Source organism: Somniosus microcephalus, chromosome 5 (genome assembly GCF_052327205.1).
Source record: "Somniosus microcephalus isolate GS21.2 chromosome 5, FLI_Smic_1.0, whole genome shotgun sequence".
Lineage (NCBI taxonomy): Eukaryota > Metazoa > Chordata > Chondrichthyes > Squaliformes > Somniosidae > Somniosus > Somniosus microcephalus.
The window spans coordinates 23,810,013-23,822,703 of record NC_140991.1 but is presented as its reverse complement, the minus strand read 5'-3'; the positions used below and the strand labels follow the sequence as shown (position 1 = coordinate 23,822,703).

Genomic DNA, 12,691 nt, shown 5'->3' with positions numbered 1-12,691 from the left:
TAGGGCCTAGGCAGCTGAAGGCACGGCTGCCAGTGGTGGATGCGATTAAAATCGGGGATTAGGCAAAAGGCCAGAATTGGAGGAGCGCAAAGATCTCTGAGGGTTGTAGGGCTGGAGGAGGTTACAGAGATGGGGAGGGGCAGGAGGCCATGGAGGGATTTGAAAATAAGGATGATCATTTTAAAATTGAGGCGTTGCCGGACCAGGAGCCAATGTAGGTCAGCAAGCACAGGGGTGATGGGTGAACGGGACTTGGTGCGAGTTAGGATACGGGCAGCAGAGTTTTGGATGAGCTCACGTTTATCGAATACTAGCTGGAGTGCCCGGCGGTGCCGAGGGTTTTTTGAGGGCATGTTGTTGGAAGAGAGAGAGAGAGAGACTGGGGGAGAAAGAGAGAGACGGGGGGGGGGAGAGAGCGACTGGGGGGGAAGAGAGAGAGAGACTGGGGGGAAGATTAGAGAAAGAGAGAGAGACTGGGGGGGGAAGAGAGAGGAAGAGAGACAGACTGGGGGGGAAAGAGAGAGAGAGAGAGAGAGAGACTGGAGGGAAGAGAGAGAGAGAGAGAGACGGGGGAGTGAGAGAGAGAGAGATGGGGGGGGAGAAGAGAGAGATGGGGGGGGAGAAGAGAGAGACGGGGGGGAAGAGAGAGAGAGAGACTGCTGGAATTTAGTTCGGGATTAGCCTGGAGAGAGAGGGGGGGGAAGGAGTGCCTCAGGCCTAGCCCGATGGACCCCTGCAAAGGAAGGAAGGAAGGAGAAGGCGAGCTCTCCCTCCCTGTCCCACCCCCATCACTCTTCCCTCCCTCACCCCTCTCTCCCTCCCCTGTCTGTCCCTGCTTTACCTCTCTCTCCCTCCATCCCCATCTCCTCTCCTCTCCCTCCCTGCCCCTCTCCTCACCCTCCCTCCCCTCTCCTCTCCCTCCCTCCCCCTCTCCTCTCCCTCCCTCCCCCTCTCCTCTCCCTCCCTCCCCCTCTCCTCTCCCTCCCTCCCCCTCTCCTCTCCCTCCCTCCCCCCTCTCCTCTCCCCTCCCCTCCCGTCCCCCCTCTCCTCCCCCTCTCCTCTCCCCTCCCCCTCTCTCTCCTTCTCCCTCCCTCCCCCTCTCTCTCTCTCTCTCCCTCCCCGCTCTCTCTCCCTCCCCCTGCTTTACTCTCTCTCCCTCCCTCCCCTCTCACCCTCCCCCTCTCCTCTCCCCTCCCCCTCTCCCTCCCTCCCCCTCTCCCTCCCTCTCCCTCCCCCCTCCCTCTCCCTCCCCCCCTCTCCTCTCCCTCCCCCTCTCCTCTCCCTTCCTCCCCCCCCACCCCTCCTCCCCCCCTCCCTCCCCCCTCCCCCCCTCTCCCTCCCCTCTCCCTCTCTCCCTCCCCCCTCTCCCTCCCCCCTCTCCCTCCCCCCCTCTCCTCTCCCTCCCCCCCTCTCCTCTCCCTCCCCCCCCTCTCCTCTCCCTCCCCCCCTCTCCTCTCCCTCCCCCCTTCTCCTCTCCCTCCCCCTTCTCCTCTCCCTCCCCCCTTCTCCTCTCCCTCCCCCCCTTCTCCTCTCCCTTCCCCCCTTCTCCTCTCCCTTCCCCCCTTCTCTCCTCTCCCTCCCCCCCTTCTCCTCTCCCTCCCCCCTTCTCCTCTCCCTCCCCCCTTCTCCTCTCCCTCCCCCCTTCTCCTCTCCCTCCCCCTTCTCCTCTCCCTCCCCCCTCTCCTCTCCCCCCCTCTCCTCGCTCCCCCCTCTCCTCTCCCTCCCCTGTCTCTCCCTGATTTCCTCTCTGTCCCTCCCTCTCCCTCTCTGTCTGCCGAAGCCCCCCGTGTGCAGATCATCGCCTCAGGGCCGGCCGGTGCGCGGCCTAGCGCGTGAGGCCCAGCCGGACTCACCTTAGCTGAGGTCGTGCTCCGGGCCGCCGCCGACGTTGACGCGCACAGCTGACTCCCACCCCGCCAGCCTTTACTAAGATGGCGGCGATGGCTACGCTTGGCTCAGCCCCGCGCCGCCAGCCTTTACCAAGATGGCGGCGATCGCGGGGCGGCCCAGCGGGACGGGCGGTGCCTAGCTCGGGCGTAGCTGGCGAGGAGAGGCCGAGGCTTCGAGACCTGCAGGTGGGGTAACCCTCCAAGGTTGCGGCGCCTGGCGGAGGCAACGAGTCAAGAGGGAAAAAAAGGGTGAAAAGTAGGAAAATTAATCAGCTTAGAAAAAATAATTTACAAATTAATTTACTTTTTTTTAAAATAATTTCCCCTCCATACACACAGAAAGTGGGAAAAATAAACACACAGAAAGTGGGAAAAATAAATCAATAGTTAGAAATCAAGATGGCGGCCCACTCACCTCAGCTCAGAAGGATTAGGCCTGCCCACACACACAATGAACCCCCCCCCCCCGTGTCGCACCGATTGTTCAACCATCAGGTTAATCCCCTGTACGATTGGTCAACCATCACGTCGCTCAATGCTAATGAGCGGAATGTTGCCGTTTTTTGAACCTTTTTTGTATACTGTCCTGAACAATTTTTGTCTGACCAAAAAGTAAATACACCTATTAGACTCCCCTAATGATAAGCTTTCTTTTGATATAACATATGTGTAGGTACGCTCTATAACTTTAGATTGTATAGCCGGACAGACAGACAGACAGAGAGACAAACCGCTTTATATATACTAGCTGAAGTGCCCGGCGGTGCCAAGGATTTTTTGAGGGCATGTTGTTGTTGGAAGAGAGAGAGAGAGCGACTGGGGGGAAGAGAGAGAGCGACTGGGGGGAAGAGAGAGAGCGACTGGGGGGGAAGAGAGAGAGCGACTGGGGGGAAGAGAGAGAGCGACTGGGGGGGAAGAGAGAGAGCAACTGGGGGAAGAGAGAGAGCGACTGGGGGGAAGAGAGAGAGCGACTGGGGGGAAGAGAGAGAGCGACTGGGGGGGAAGAGAGAGAGCGACTGGGGGGAAGAGAGAGAGCGACTGGGGGGGAAGAGAGAGAGCGACTGGGGGGGAAGAGAGAGAGCGACTGGGGGGGAAGAGAGAGAGCAACTGGGGGGGGAAGAGAGAGAGCGACTGGGGGGGAAGAGAGCGAGCGACTGGGGGGAAGAGAGAGAGCGACTGGGGGAAGAGAGAGCGACTGGGGGGGAAGAGAGAGAGCGACTGGGGGGAAGAGAGAGAGCGACTGGGGGGAAGAGAGAGAGCGACTGGGGGGAAGAGAGAGGGGAAGGGGGAGGGGGAGGAAGGGGAGGGAGGGGAGAGTGGGGGAGGGAGGGGAGAGGGGGGGCGGAGGGGAGGGGGGGAGGGGGAGGGTGGGTGTTGGGGGGGAGGGGGGGAGAAAGGGAGGGGGGGAGCTAGCAGACCCTTTCCCCTCTGCGGTGATGGCTCCGCGGAGCTCCGTGCCGCCCCATGCACTGACATGGCTCAGCCCGAGCCCCGGCCTCCCGAGCCCCGCCCTCCCGCTCTCCCGAGCCCCACGCTCCCGCTCTCCCGAGCCCTGCCCCTCCGAGCCCCGTGCTCGCGCTCTCCCGAGCCCCGCGCTCGCGCTCTCCCAAGCCCCGCGCGCGTGCTCTCCCGAGCCCCGCCCCCCCAAGCCCCACTCTCCCGAGCCTCGCCCCCCCGCGCTCCCGAGCTCCGCCCTCCCCAGCCCCGCCCGAGCCGGCTTCAAGACCAGAGAGAGAGACGCTGCCGCGCAACCTACCGCGTGAGGCCCGGCCGGACTCAAGTCGCGCTCCGGGCGGAAGTTGACGCGTGCGCTGACTCCCGCCCCGCCCGCCTTTACTAAGTTGGCGGCGGTGGCGACGCTCGGCTCAGGCCCGCCCCCTCCAGCCTTCACAAAGATGGCGGCGATCGCGGGCCTTTTGTTGATCGCGACGGGAGGTGCCTAGCTCGGGCGTAGCTGGGCAACAGAGGCCCAGGCTTCGAGGCCTGGAAAAACGGTGAAAGGTAGGAAAATTATAGAGGTTAGAGAAAAGATTTACAAATTAATTAACTTTTTTAAAAAACAATTTGTGTTTCAAAAGCAACTTTTTTTTTGCTGGAAATGTAGATTTGAAAAGAAACACGCAGAAAGTGGGAAAAAGAAATGAACAGTTTGGAATCAAGATGGCGGCCACTCACCTCATTTCAGAACGATAAGGCCCGCCCACACACGCACCGATTGGTCAACCGTCAGGTCACTGAAGTGTAGGATTGGTCAATCGTCCTGTCACTCGACTCTAGGATGGCCCGCCTGCACACGCTATGAACCCACCCCTGCGACGCAGCGATTGGTCGACCGTCGGGTCGCTCGACCGTACGATTGGTCGACCTTGACGTCACTCGATGCTAATGAGCGGCTAATGAGTGGAATTTTGAACGTTTTTTGGATACCATAGGCGCAATTTTTGTCTCACCGAAAAGTAAATATGCTTATGACCGTTCCGGAATCGTAAGCTTTCTTTTGATGTAACGCACGTGTAGGTATGCTCTATAACTTGAGAGTGTATAGCCGGACAGACAGACAGACGGAAGGACAGACAGAAGTACCGCTTTTATAGATAGATAGATAGATGGAAGATGGGAGGCCGGGCAGGAGAGCGTTGTCAAGTCTAGAGATAACAAAGGCATGGATGAGGGCTTCAGCAGCAGATGAGCTGAGGCAAGGGTGGAGTCGAGCAATGTTACAGAGGTGGAATATTTCCATTCATCACTGCCTGTGACTGAGATCGGTTTCAGTGTCATTTCCCTTCCCCCAGACCTCATTGTATTGTGTACTGGAATGTGCTGTATTGTATACTGGAATGTGCTGGAATGTGCTGTGTGTAGGGCTCCGCCCATACCTGGCCCCGTTTGTAAGCTAGCTTCAGTCTAGCCCCAATCTCCAGAAGGACGACATCTCTCTCGCTTACGTGTTTCGTTCTAAGTTAATAAAAGCCTTGTTTTGTTCTGCTACCTTCGAGTCTCGGAATTATTGAGGCACATCATGCAGTCTTGCTGATGGAGTGACTATGTGGTTAGAATCTCATCTCGGGGTCAAATACGACACCAGGATTGAGAACAGTCTGGTTCAGCCTCAGAAAGTTGCCAGGGAGAGGGATGTGGGTAGGGAACGGAGTTTGTGGCGGGACAGGTAGCTTCAGTCTTCCCAATATTTAGTTGGAGGAAATTTCTGCTCAAAAAGTACTGGATGTCAGACAAGCAGTGTGACAAATCAGAGACAATGGAAGGGTCGAGAGAAGTAGTGGTGAGGTGGAGCTGGGTGTCGTCAGCGTACATGTGGAACCTGGCGCTGTGTTTTTGGATGATGTCGCCAAGGGGGAGCATGTAGATAAGAAATAGGAAGGCGCCAAGGATAGATCCTTGGGGGGACACCAGAGGTAACGGTGTGGGAGTTGAAAGAAGCCATTGCAGGTGATTCTCTGGCTACGACTGGATTGGGAATGGTGCAGGGCTGTGGGGAAAGAGCAAGGGAGTGGTCTATTCCGACTGGTGCATTAGAGGTACTTTTCCAGGTTGAAGTTTAGGTACGTTGTTAAGACAGTATAGAGGGAGCTCTAGTCTGCATCTGATCCCACTATGCTTTATGCTCATACTGGGTGGCAAAAAGAAAAAAATGAGCACCCTGAACACAAAATTTCACCAAATACTGTATAAATTTAAAATAAATGAGGCTGTGTGGGCCTTTGCGTGTTTGTTGTTCTCCACAGCGTAAATGGAATTGATGCGAAAGCTCTGCAGTTACAGTGCACAGAGTACAAGGCTTTTTACCAAGCCGCAGAAGTAGAAAGGGACAAACTAACAGAGCTCATTACCATCCTGCAGAAGAGGTAAGATCAAGGCATGAATTGGTGGAAGATTGTTTGATCTTTTCAGGGAGTTTTTAACACTGGGATTCAGCAAGTGCGCGATAATGATTTCAGTCTCAAGTTTAATTTGAGGAATCTGTCTCGCTTTAAAAGAGCTGATGCCAACATCACCGACTACGTTTTAGGCTAGCAGATAGCAATGACAAGATCTTGGAGGCTGAGCAGAAGCTTCTAGAACAGCGCCGGTGGTCTGTGACTTTGGAGCAACAACTTGGAAAAGCCAAATTGGATGCGGGAAAGACCCATGACGCCAAAAAGCCTGCCAATAAGAACAAAGCATGTAAGTGCATTGTTAGAGTCTTATGCCTAAGTATCCAACTGGACCCTGCAGAAACAATCTAACTTTCTAACTTCAGACAGCCTGGGGTGATCCAGTGCTCTGAAGCGCTGTGACACAGAGTAGTCGACACTGCTTCACACCCCTAGTAGCTCTGACTATAGCGATTTCTGAATCTCAACCATGCCACTTGAAGCAGACACCATAGTTTCCTTTTCTGACCCCTCTATGCTGCATTTACTGTTAAAACGGTATTACCATCGCCGAATCCCCCACCATCAACATCCTGGGGGTCACCATTGACCAGAAACTTAACTGGACCAGCTATATAAATACTGTGGCAACAAGAGCAGGTCAGAGGCTAGGTATTCTGCGGCGAGTATCTCACCTCCTGACTCCCCAAAGCTTTTCCACCATCTACAAGGCAAAAGTAAGGAGTGTGATGGAATATTCTCCACTTGCCTGGATGAGTGCAGTGCCAACAACACTCAAGAAGCTCGACACCATCCAAGACAAAGCAGCTTGCTTGATTGGCACCCCATCCATCACCTTAAACATTCACTCCCTCCACCACCGGCGCACCGTGGCTGCAGTGTGTACCATCTACAAGATGCACTGCAGCAACTCGCCAAGGCTTCTTCGGCAGCACCTCCCAAACCCGCGACCTCTTCCACGTAGAAGGACAAGGGACAGCAGGCGCATGGGAACACCACCACCTCCAAGTTCCCCTCCAAGTCATACACCATCCTGACTTAGAAGTATATCGGCCGATCCTTCATCGTCGCTGGGTCAAAATCCTGGAACTCCCTCCTTAACAGCACTGTGGGAGTACCTTTACCACATGGACTGGTCCAAGAAGGCGGTTCACCACCACCTTCTCAAGGGCAATTAGGGATGGGCAATAAATGCTGGCCTTGCCAGCGACGCCCACATCACATAAACGAATTTAAAAGAACTATATGATTGGGTATAAAAATGGAATTGCAGCTGTCAGACCATGCCAAAAAAAAAGAAATACTCGCAATTATATAGCGCCTTTCTCATCCTCGGGATGTCCCGACGTTTTACAGCCAATGGAGTACTTTTGAAGTAGAGTCACTGTTGTAATGCAGTTTTTTTAAAGGTTTCAGTGCATAGTTTTACCTACATTTAAAAAGTGACAGATCACAAGGTTATGAACACAGTGAATTAAGGCACTTTGCACTGTACACACGCTGAGTGATTGGCACGTTTTAAGTCCTTTAAATCAGGGATGCCCAACATGCGACTCCGGAATCCTGGAAATCCGGCCTTTAAAGGCCAGGCAGCTCGGTCATAGAATCATAGAGTGATAGAGCACAGAAGGACTCCCCCACCAGAGGAGATAGTTTCTCTCTCTACCCTATCGAATTCTTTAATCATCTTAAACACCTCACTTCGATCACCCCTTAATCTTCTATACTCAAGGGAATACAAGCCTAGTCTATGCAATCTGTCCTCATAATTTAACCCTTTCAGCCCCGTTATCATTCTCGTGAAATCAAAGAAATGATTCAAAGCCGGGGTGTCCAAGCGTTTGTCATCATGGGATGCGAATCATGGGGCCTCGGGGGCCACATATAGGGGGAAAAATTGGGTCGCACTCTCTTTGGGCGCTAACTTCGCCGGAAAAGTTAGCACCCCCGCGCCGTAAATTGAGTGGTAGTGCCCCAAGCAGGAGGCGGGACGCTACTGGAAGCGCTCCCCATCCCTCTTGGGGCGCTACCGTTGAATATCGCGGCGCTACGTGCAACAACGCCATACGTGTCGGCACGTCGCGCCACGGTATTACAGGCCTCCCTCCCCTGATTAAAGGGGAGGGGCCTAGCGCAGCATGCACCGGGGCCCTGCTGGACCACTGGGGAGCGGGGAAAGAGCCCGGAACTCAAGAGGTGTGGCGGGCTGACCGATCGCGGCCGTCACCCCGCATGAGGAGGCGAAAGGGGGCAGGTGCTGGCAGGCGGCCCAAAAGAAATAGCTGCCCCGACACTTGCCCTTTAATTAGCGCCACAGCGGCTGCAAAAACACCACCCTGACCCTGTCGGACATAGCGTCCGGCGGTAGGTCAGGGGGCGCGACCGAAGTTTGCGGCCGGGGCGCTGCGCACGGTGATGATGTCATCGCCGGTGGTGCAGCGCCACGGGGCACTACCGGCTACTGCCGCCGCTAACCTCCCACTGAATTTCGCGGGAGGCATTAGCGGCGCCGCGCCCGGGCGTTGGGTGCTTTGCACCCCATTAGCACCCCCCTGGGGTGCTCACGGGAGGTGCAAAGCAACCCAGTTTTTCCCCCATCATGTTTAAATCCACATTCCCAGCAGGTGCATATATCTCACATTACTTTTCCCAACACAACTTGGTGTTCTGACTGAGGAGTTATCCACCAATGACCCAGCATTTCCAATCTCCTGACTGATGCAGTTCTAACAAGACAAACCAGTGAATAAGAAATACAAGTGTGACTAGGCCAAGAGCCAGATGTGACGACTACTATTACACAGGAGCGGCTATTGGGTTTAATCAACTGGGGACAGATTATTTTTGTTGTTGCAAAAACTGGAACAACATTAAAATTGTTGGGTTAAGCCTCAGCTACAGTGTTTCCACTGGCAGGAGTGTCGGTATCCAGAGCATACAGATTTAAGATAATTGGCAAAAGAACCGGAGGGGAGATGAGGAAAGTTATTTTAATGGAGTGAGTTGTTGTGATCTGGAATGCGCTGCTTGAAAGGGTGGTGGAAGAAGATCCATTAGAAACTTTCAAAAAGGAATTAGATATATACTTGGAAAAGATAACATTTTCGGGGCTAATTGGATAGCTCTTTCAAAGAGCTGGCACAGGCCAGATGAAAGAGCTATCCATAAGAACATAGGAAGTAGGAGCAGGAGTAGGCCATACGGCCCCTCGGGCCTGCTCCGCCATTCAATAGGATCATGGCTGATCCGAACCTAGACTCACGTCCACTTCCCTGCCCGCTCCCCATAACCCTTAATTCCCTTATCAGCTAGGAAACTGTCTATCTCAGTTTTAAATTTATTTAATGTCGCAGCTTCCACAGCTCTCTGAGGTAGCAAATTCCATAGATTTACTACCCTCTGAGTGAAGAAGTTGCTCCTCATCTCAGTTTTGAAACGGCAGCCCCTTATTCTAAGATTATGCCCCCCTAGTTCTAGTCTCACCCATCAGTGGAAACATCCTCCCCGCATCCACCCGATCAAGCCCCCTCACAATCTTATATGTTTCGATAAGATCGCCTCTCATTCTTCTGAATTCCAATGAGTAGAGGCCCAACCTACTCAACCTTTCCTCATAAGTCAACCCCCTCATCTCCGGAATCAACTGAGTGAACCTTCTCTGAACTGCCTCGAGAGCAAGTATATCTATTCTTAAATATGGAAACCAAAACTGTACGCAGTATTCCAGGTGTGGCCTCACCAGTACCCTGTATAACTGAAGCAAGACTTCCCTGCTTTTATATTCCATCCCCCTTGCAATAAAAGCCAAGATTCCATTGGCCTTCCTGATCACCTGCTGTACCTGCATACTAACCTTCTGTGTTTCATGCACCAGGACCCCCAGATCCCTTTGTACTGTAGCACTTTGCAGTCTCTTTCCATTTAGATAATAACTTGCTCTTTGATTTTTTCTGCCAAAGTGCATAACCTCACACTTTCCAACATTATATTCCATCTGCCAAATTTCTGCCCACTCACTTAGCCTGTCTATGTCCTTTTGCAGGTTTTTTATGTCCTCCTCACTCACTGCTTTCCCTCCCATCTTTGTATCGTCGGCAAACTTGGATACGTTGCACTTGGTCCCCTCCTCCAAATCGTTAATATAGATTGTAAAGAGTTGGGGTCCCAGCACTGACCCCTGCGGAACACCACTAGTTACTGATTGCCAACCCGAGAATGAACCATTTATCCCAACTCTCTGTTTTCTGTTAGATAGCCAATCTTCCACCCATGCCAGTATATTACCCCCAATCCTGTGATTTTTTATCTTGTGCAGTAATCTTTTGTGTGGCACCTTGTCAAATGCCTTTTGGAAGTCCAAATACACCACATCCACTGGTTCCCCTTTATCCACCCTGTTTGTTACGTCCTCAAAGAATTCGAGCAAATTTGTCAAGCATGATTTCCCCTTCATAAAACCATGCTGACTCTGTCCGATTAAATTATGCTTATCCAAATGTCCTGTTACTGCTTCCTTAATAATGGACTCCAACATTTTACCAACCACAGATGTTAGGCTAATTGGTCTATAGTTTCCAGCCTTTTGTCTACCTCCCTTTTTAAATAAGGGCGTTACGTTAGCAGTTTTCCAATCTGCTGGGACCTTTCCTGAATCCAGGGAGTTTTGGACAATTACCACCAATGCATCCGCAATCCCTACCGCTACTTCTCTCAAGACCCTAGGATGTAAGCCATCAGGTCCAGGGGATTTATCCGCCTTAAGTCCCATTATCTTACCGAGTACCATCTCCTTAGTGATTTTAATTGTGTTTAGCTCCTCCCCCCCATAGCCCCCTGTTTGTCCAGTGTTGGGATATTTTTAGTGTCCTGTACTGTAAGACTGATACAAAATACTTATTCAGCGTAATTGCCATCTCCATGTTCCCCACTACTAATTTCCCGGTCTCGTCCTCTAAGGGACCAACATTCACTTTAGCCACCCTTTTTCTTTTTATATAACTGTAGAAACTCTTGCTATCTGTTTTTATATTTTTTGCTAGTTTACTTTCATAATCTATCTTCCCTTTCTTAGTTAATCTTTTAGTTATTCTTTGCTGGCTTTTAAATGCTTCCCAATCTTCTATCCTCCCACTAGATTTGGCTACTTTATATGCCCTTGTTTTCAGTCGGATACTATCCTTTATTACTTTACTTAGCCACGGATGGCTGTCTTTTCTTTTATGCCCCTTTTTCCTCAGTGGAATATATTTTTCTTGAAAGTTGTGAAATATCTCCTTGAATGTACACCACTGCTCCTGTATCGTCTTACACCTTTATCTATTTTCCCAGCCCACTTTAGTCAACTCTGCTCTCATACCTTCATAGTCTCCTTTATTTAAGCTTAGCACGCTGGTTTGAGATCCAACTCTCTCACCCTCCAACTGAATTTGGAATTCAACCATGTTATGGTCACTCATTCCAAGGGGATCCTTTACTAGGACATTTTTTATTAATCCTGTCTCATTACACAGGACCAGATCTAAGATTGCTTGCCCCCTGGTTGGTTCAGTAACATACTGCTCAAGGAACCCGTCCCTAATGCACGCTATGAACTCTTCCTCAAGGCTGCCCTGCCCAATTTGATTTGTCCAGTCAATATGAAAGTTAAAATCTCCCATGATTATAGCTGTTCCCTTATTACAAGCCCCAACTATTTCCTGATTTATACTCCGACCAATAGAGTTGCAACTGTTAGGAGGCCTATAGACTACGCCCACTAGTGACTTTTTCCCCTTATTATTCCTTATCTCCACCCAAACTGTTTCACTATCCTGATCCTTTGACCCAATATCATTTCTCACTATTGCAGTAATTCCATCCTTTATTAACATAGCCACCCCACCTCCCTTTCCTTCCTGTCTGTCCTTCCTAATAGTCAAATACCCCTGGATGTTTAGTTCCCAGTCATGGTCACCTCGCAGCCATGTTTCTGTAATGGCCACCAGATCATACCCATGTGTACTTATTTGTACCGTCAACTCGTCTATTTTGTTACGAATGCTGCGTGCATTCAGATAAAGAACTTTTAAATATGTTTTGTGACAATTTATTCCTGCTTTTACCCCCTTTACTACTTTACCTTTATCTTTATATATTCTGTCCCTTCCTGACACGCTCTGGTTTTTAATTCCCCCACTGCTACCTTGCTCTATTGCCTTCTCCGCTGACATTTTTATTTTTCGCTCTCTTGAAACCTCCCCCCGACTAATTAGTTTAAAGCCCTCTCTACAGCTCTAGTTATTCGATTCACCAGGATTCTAGCCCCAGCACTGGCCAAGTTATGTCCGTCCCAACGGAACAGCTCTCTCCTGTCCCAGTACTGGTGCCAGTGTCCCAAGAAGCAAAACCCATTTCTCCCACACCAGTCTTTGAGCCACGCATTTAACTCTCTGATTTTATTTACCCTAGCCAAATTTGCTCGTGGCTCCGGTAGTAATCCAGAGATTATTAACCTTGTGGTTCTGCTTTTTAATTTGGCCCCTAGCTGCTCATACTCCCTTAGCAGAACCTCTTTCCTTGTCCTATCTATGTCCAATTAGTCCCACTCCCCTGCTCTTTCCCCATAGCCCTCCTGTGTAAAGGTAGTCTTCACATCTTATTCACTAGACGAGGCTTGTATTTCCTTGAGTATAGAAGTTTAACGGGTGATCTAAGTGAGGTGTTTAAAATGATTAAAGAATTTGATAGGGTCGAGAGAGAGAAACTATTTCCTCTGGTGGGGGAGTCCAAAACAAGGGGGCATAACCTTAAAATTAGAGCTAGGCCGTTCAGGGGTGATGTCAGGAAGCACTTCCTCACACAAAGGGCAGTGGAAATCTGGAACTCTCTCCCCCAAAATAAGCTGTTGAGGCTGGGGGGGGTCACTTGAAA

At 51.3% G+C, this 12,691-nt stretch overlaps 1 protein-coding gene across 2 annotated transcripts in view; it reads left to right on the top strand.

The window, feature by feature from the left end:
- ccdc13 (coiled-coil domain containing 13) overlaps nucleotides 1–12,691 on the top strand; it is an 80,711-nt gene that overhangs the window by 55,987 nt on the left and 12,033 nt on the right. The window contains exons 12-13 of one of the 2 annotated variants that reach the window (XM_085987440.1): nucleotides 5,633–5,752; nucleotides 5,917–6,071. In XM_085987440.1, the coding sequence (XP_085843566.1) occupies nucleotides 5,633–5,752; nucleotides 5,917–6,071 (275 nt within the window). Of the gene's footprint in view, nucleotides 1–5,632; nucleotides 5,753–5,884; nucleotides 6,072–12,691 lie in introns of those variants that run through there. The other variant, XM_085987441.1, reaches the window with a different exon arrangement.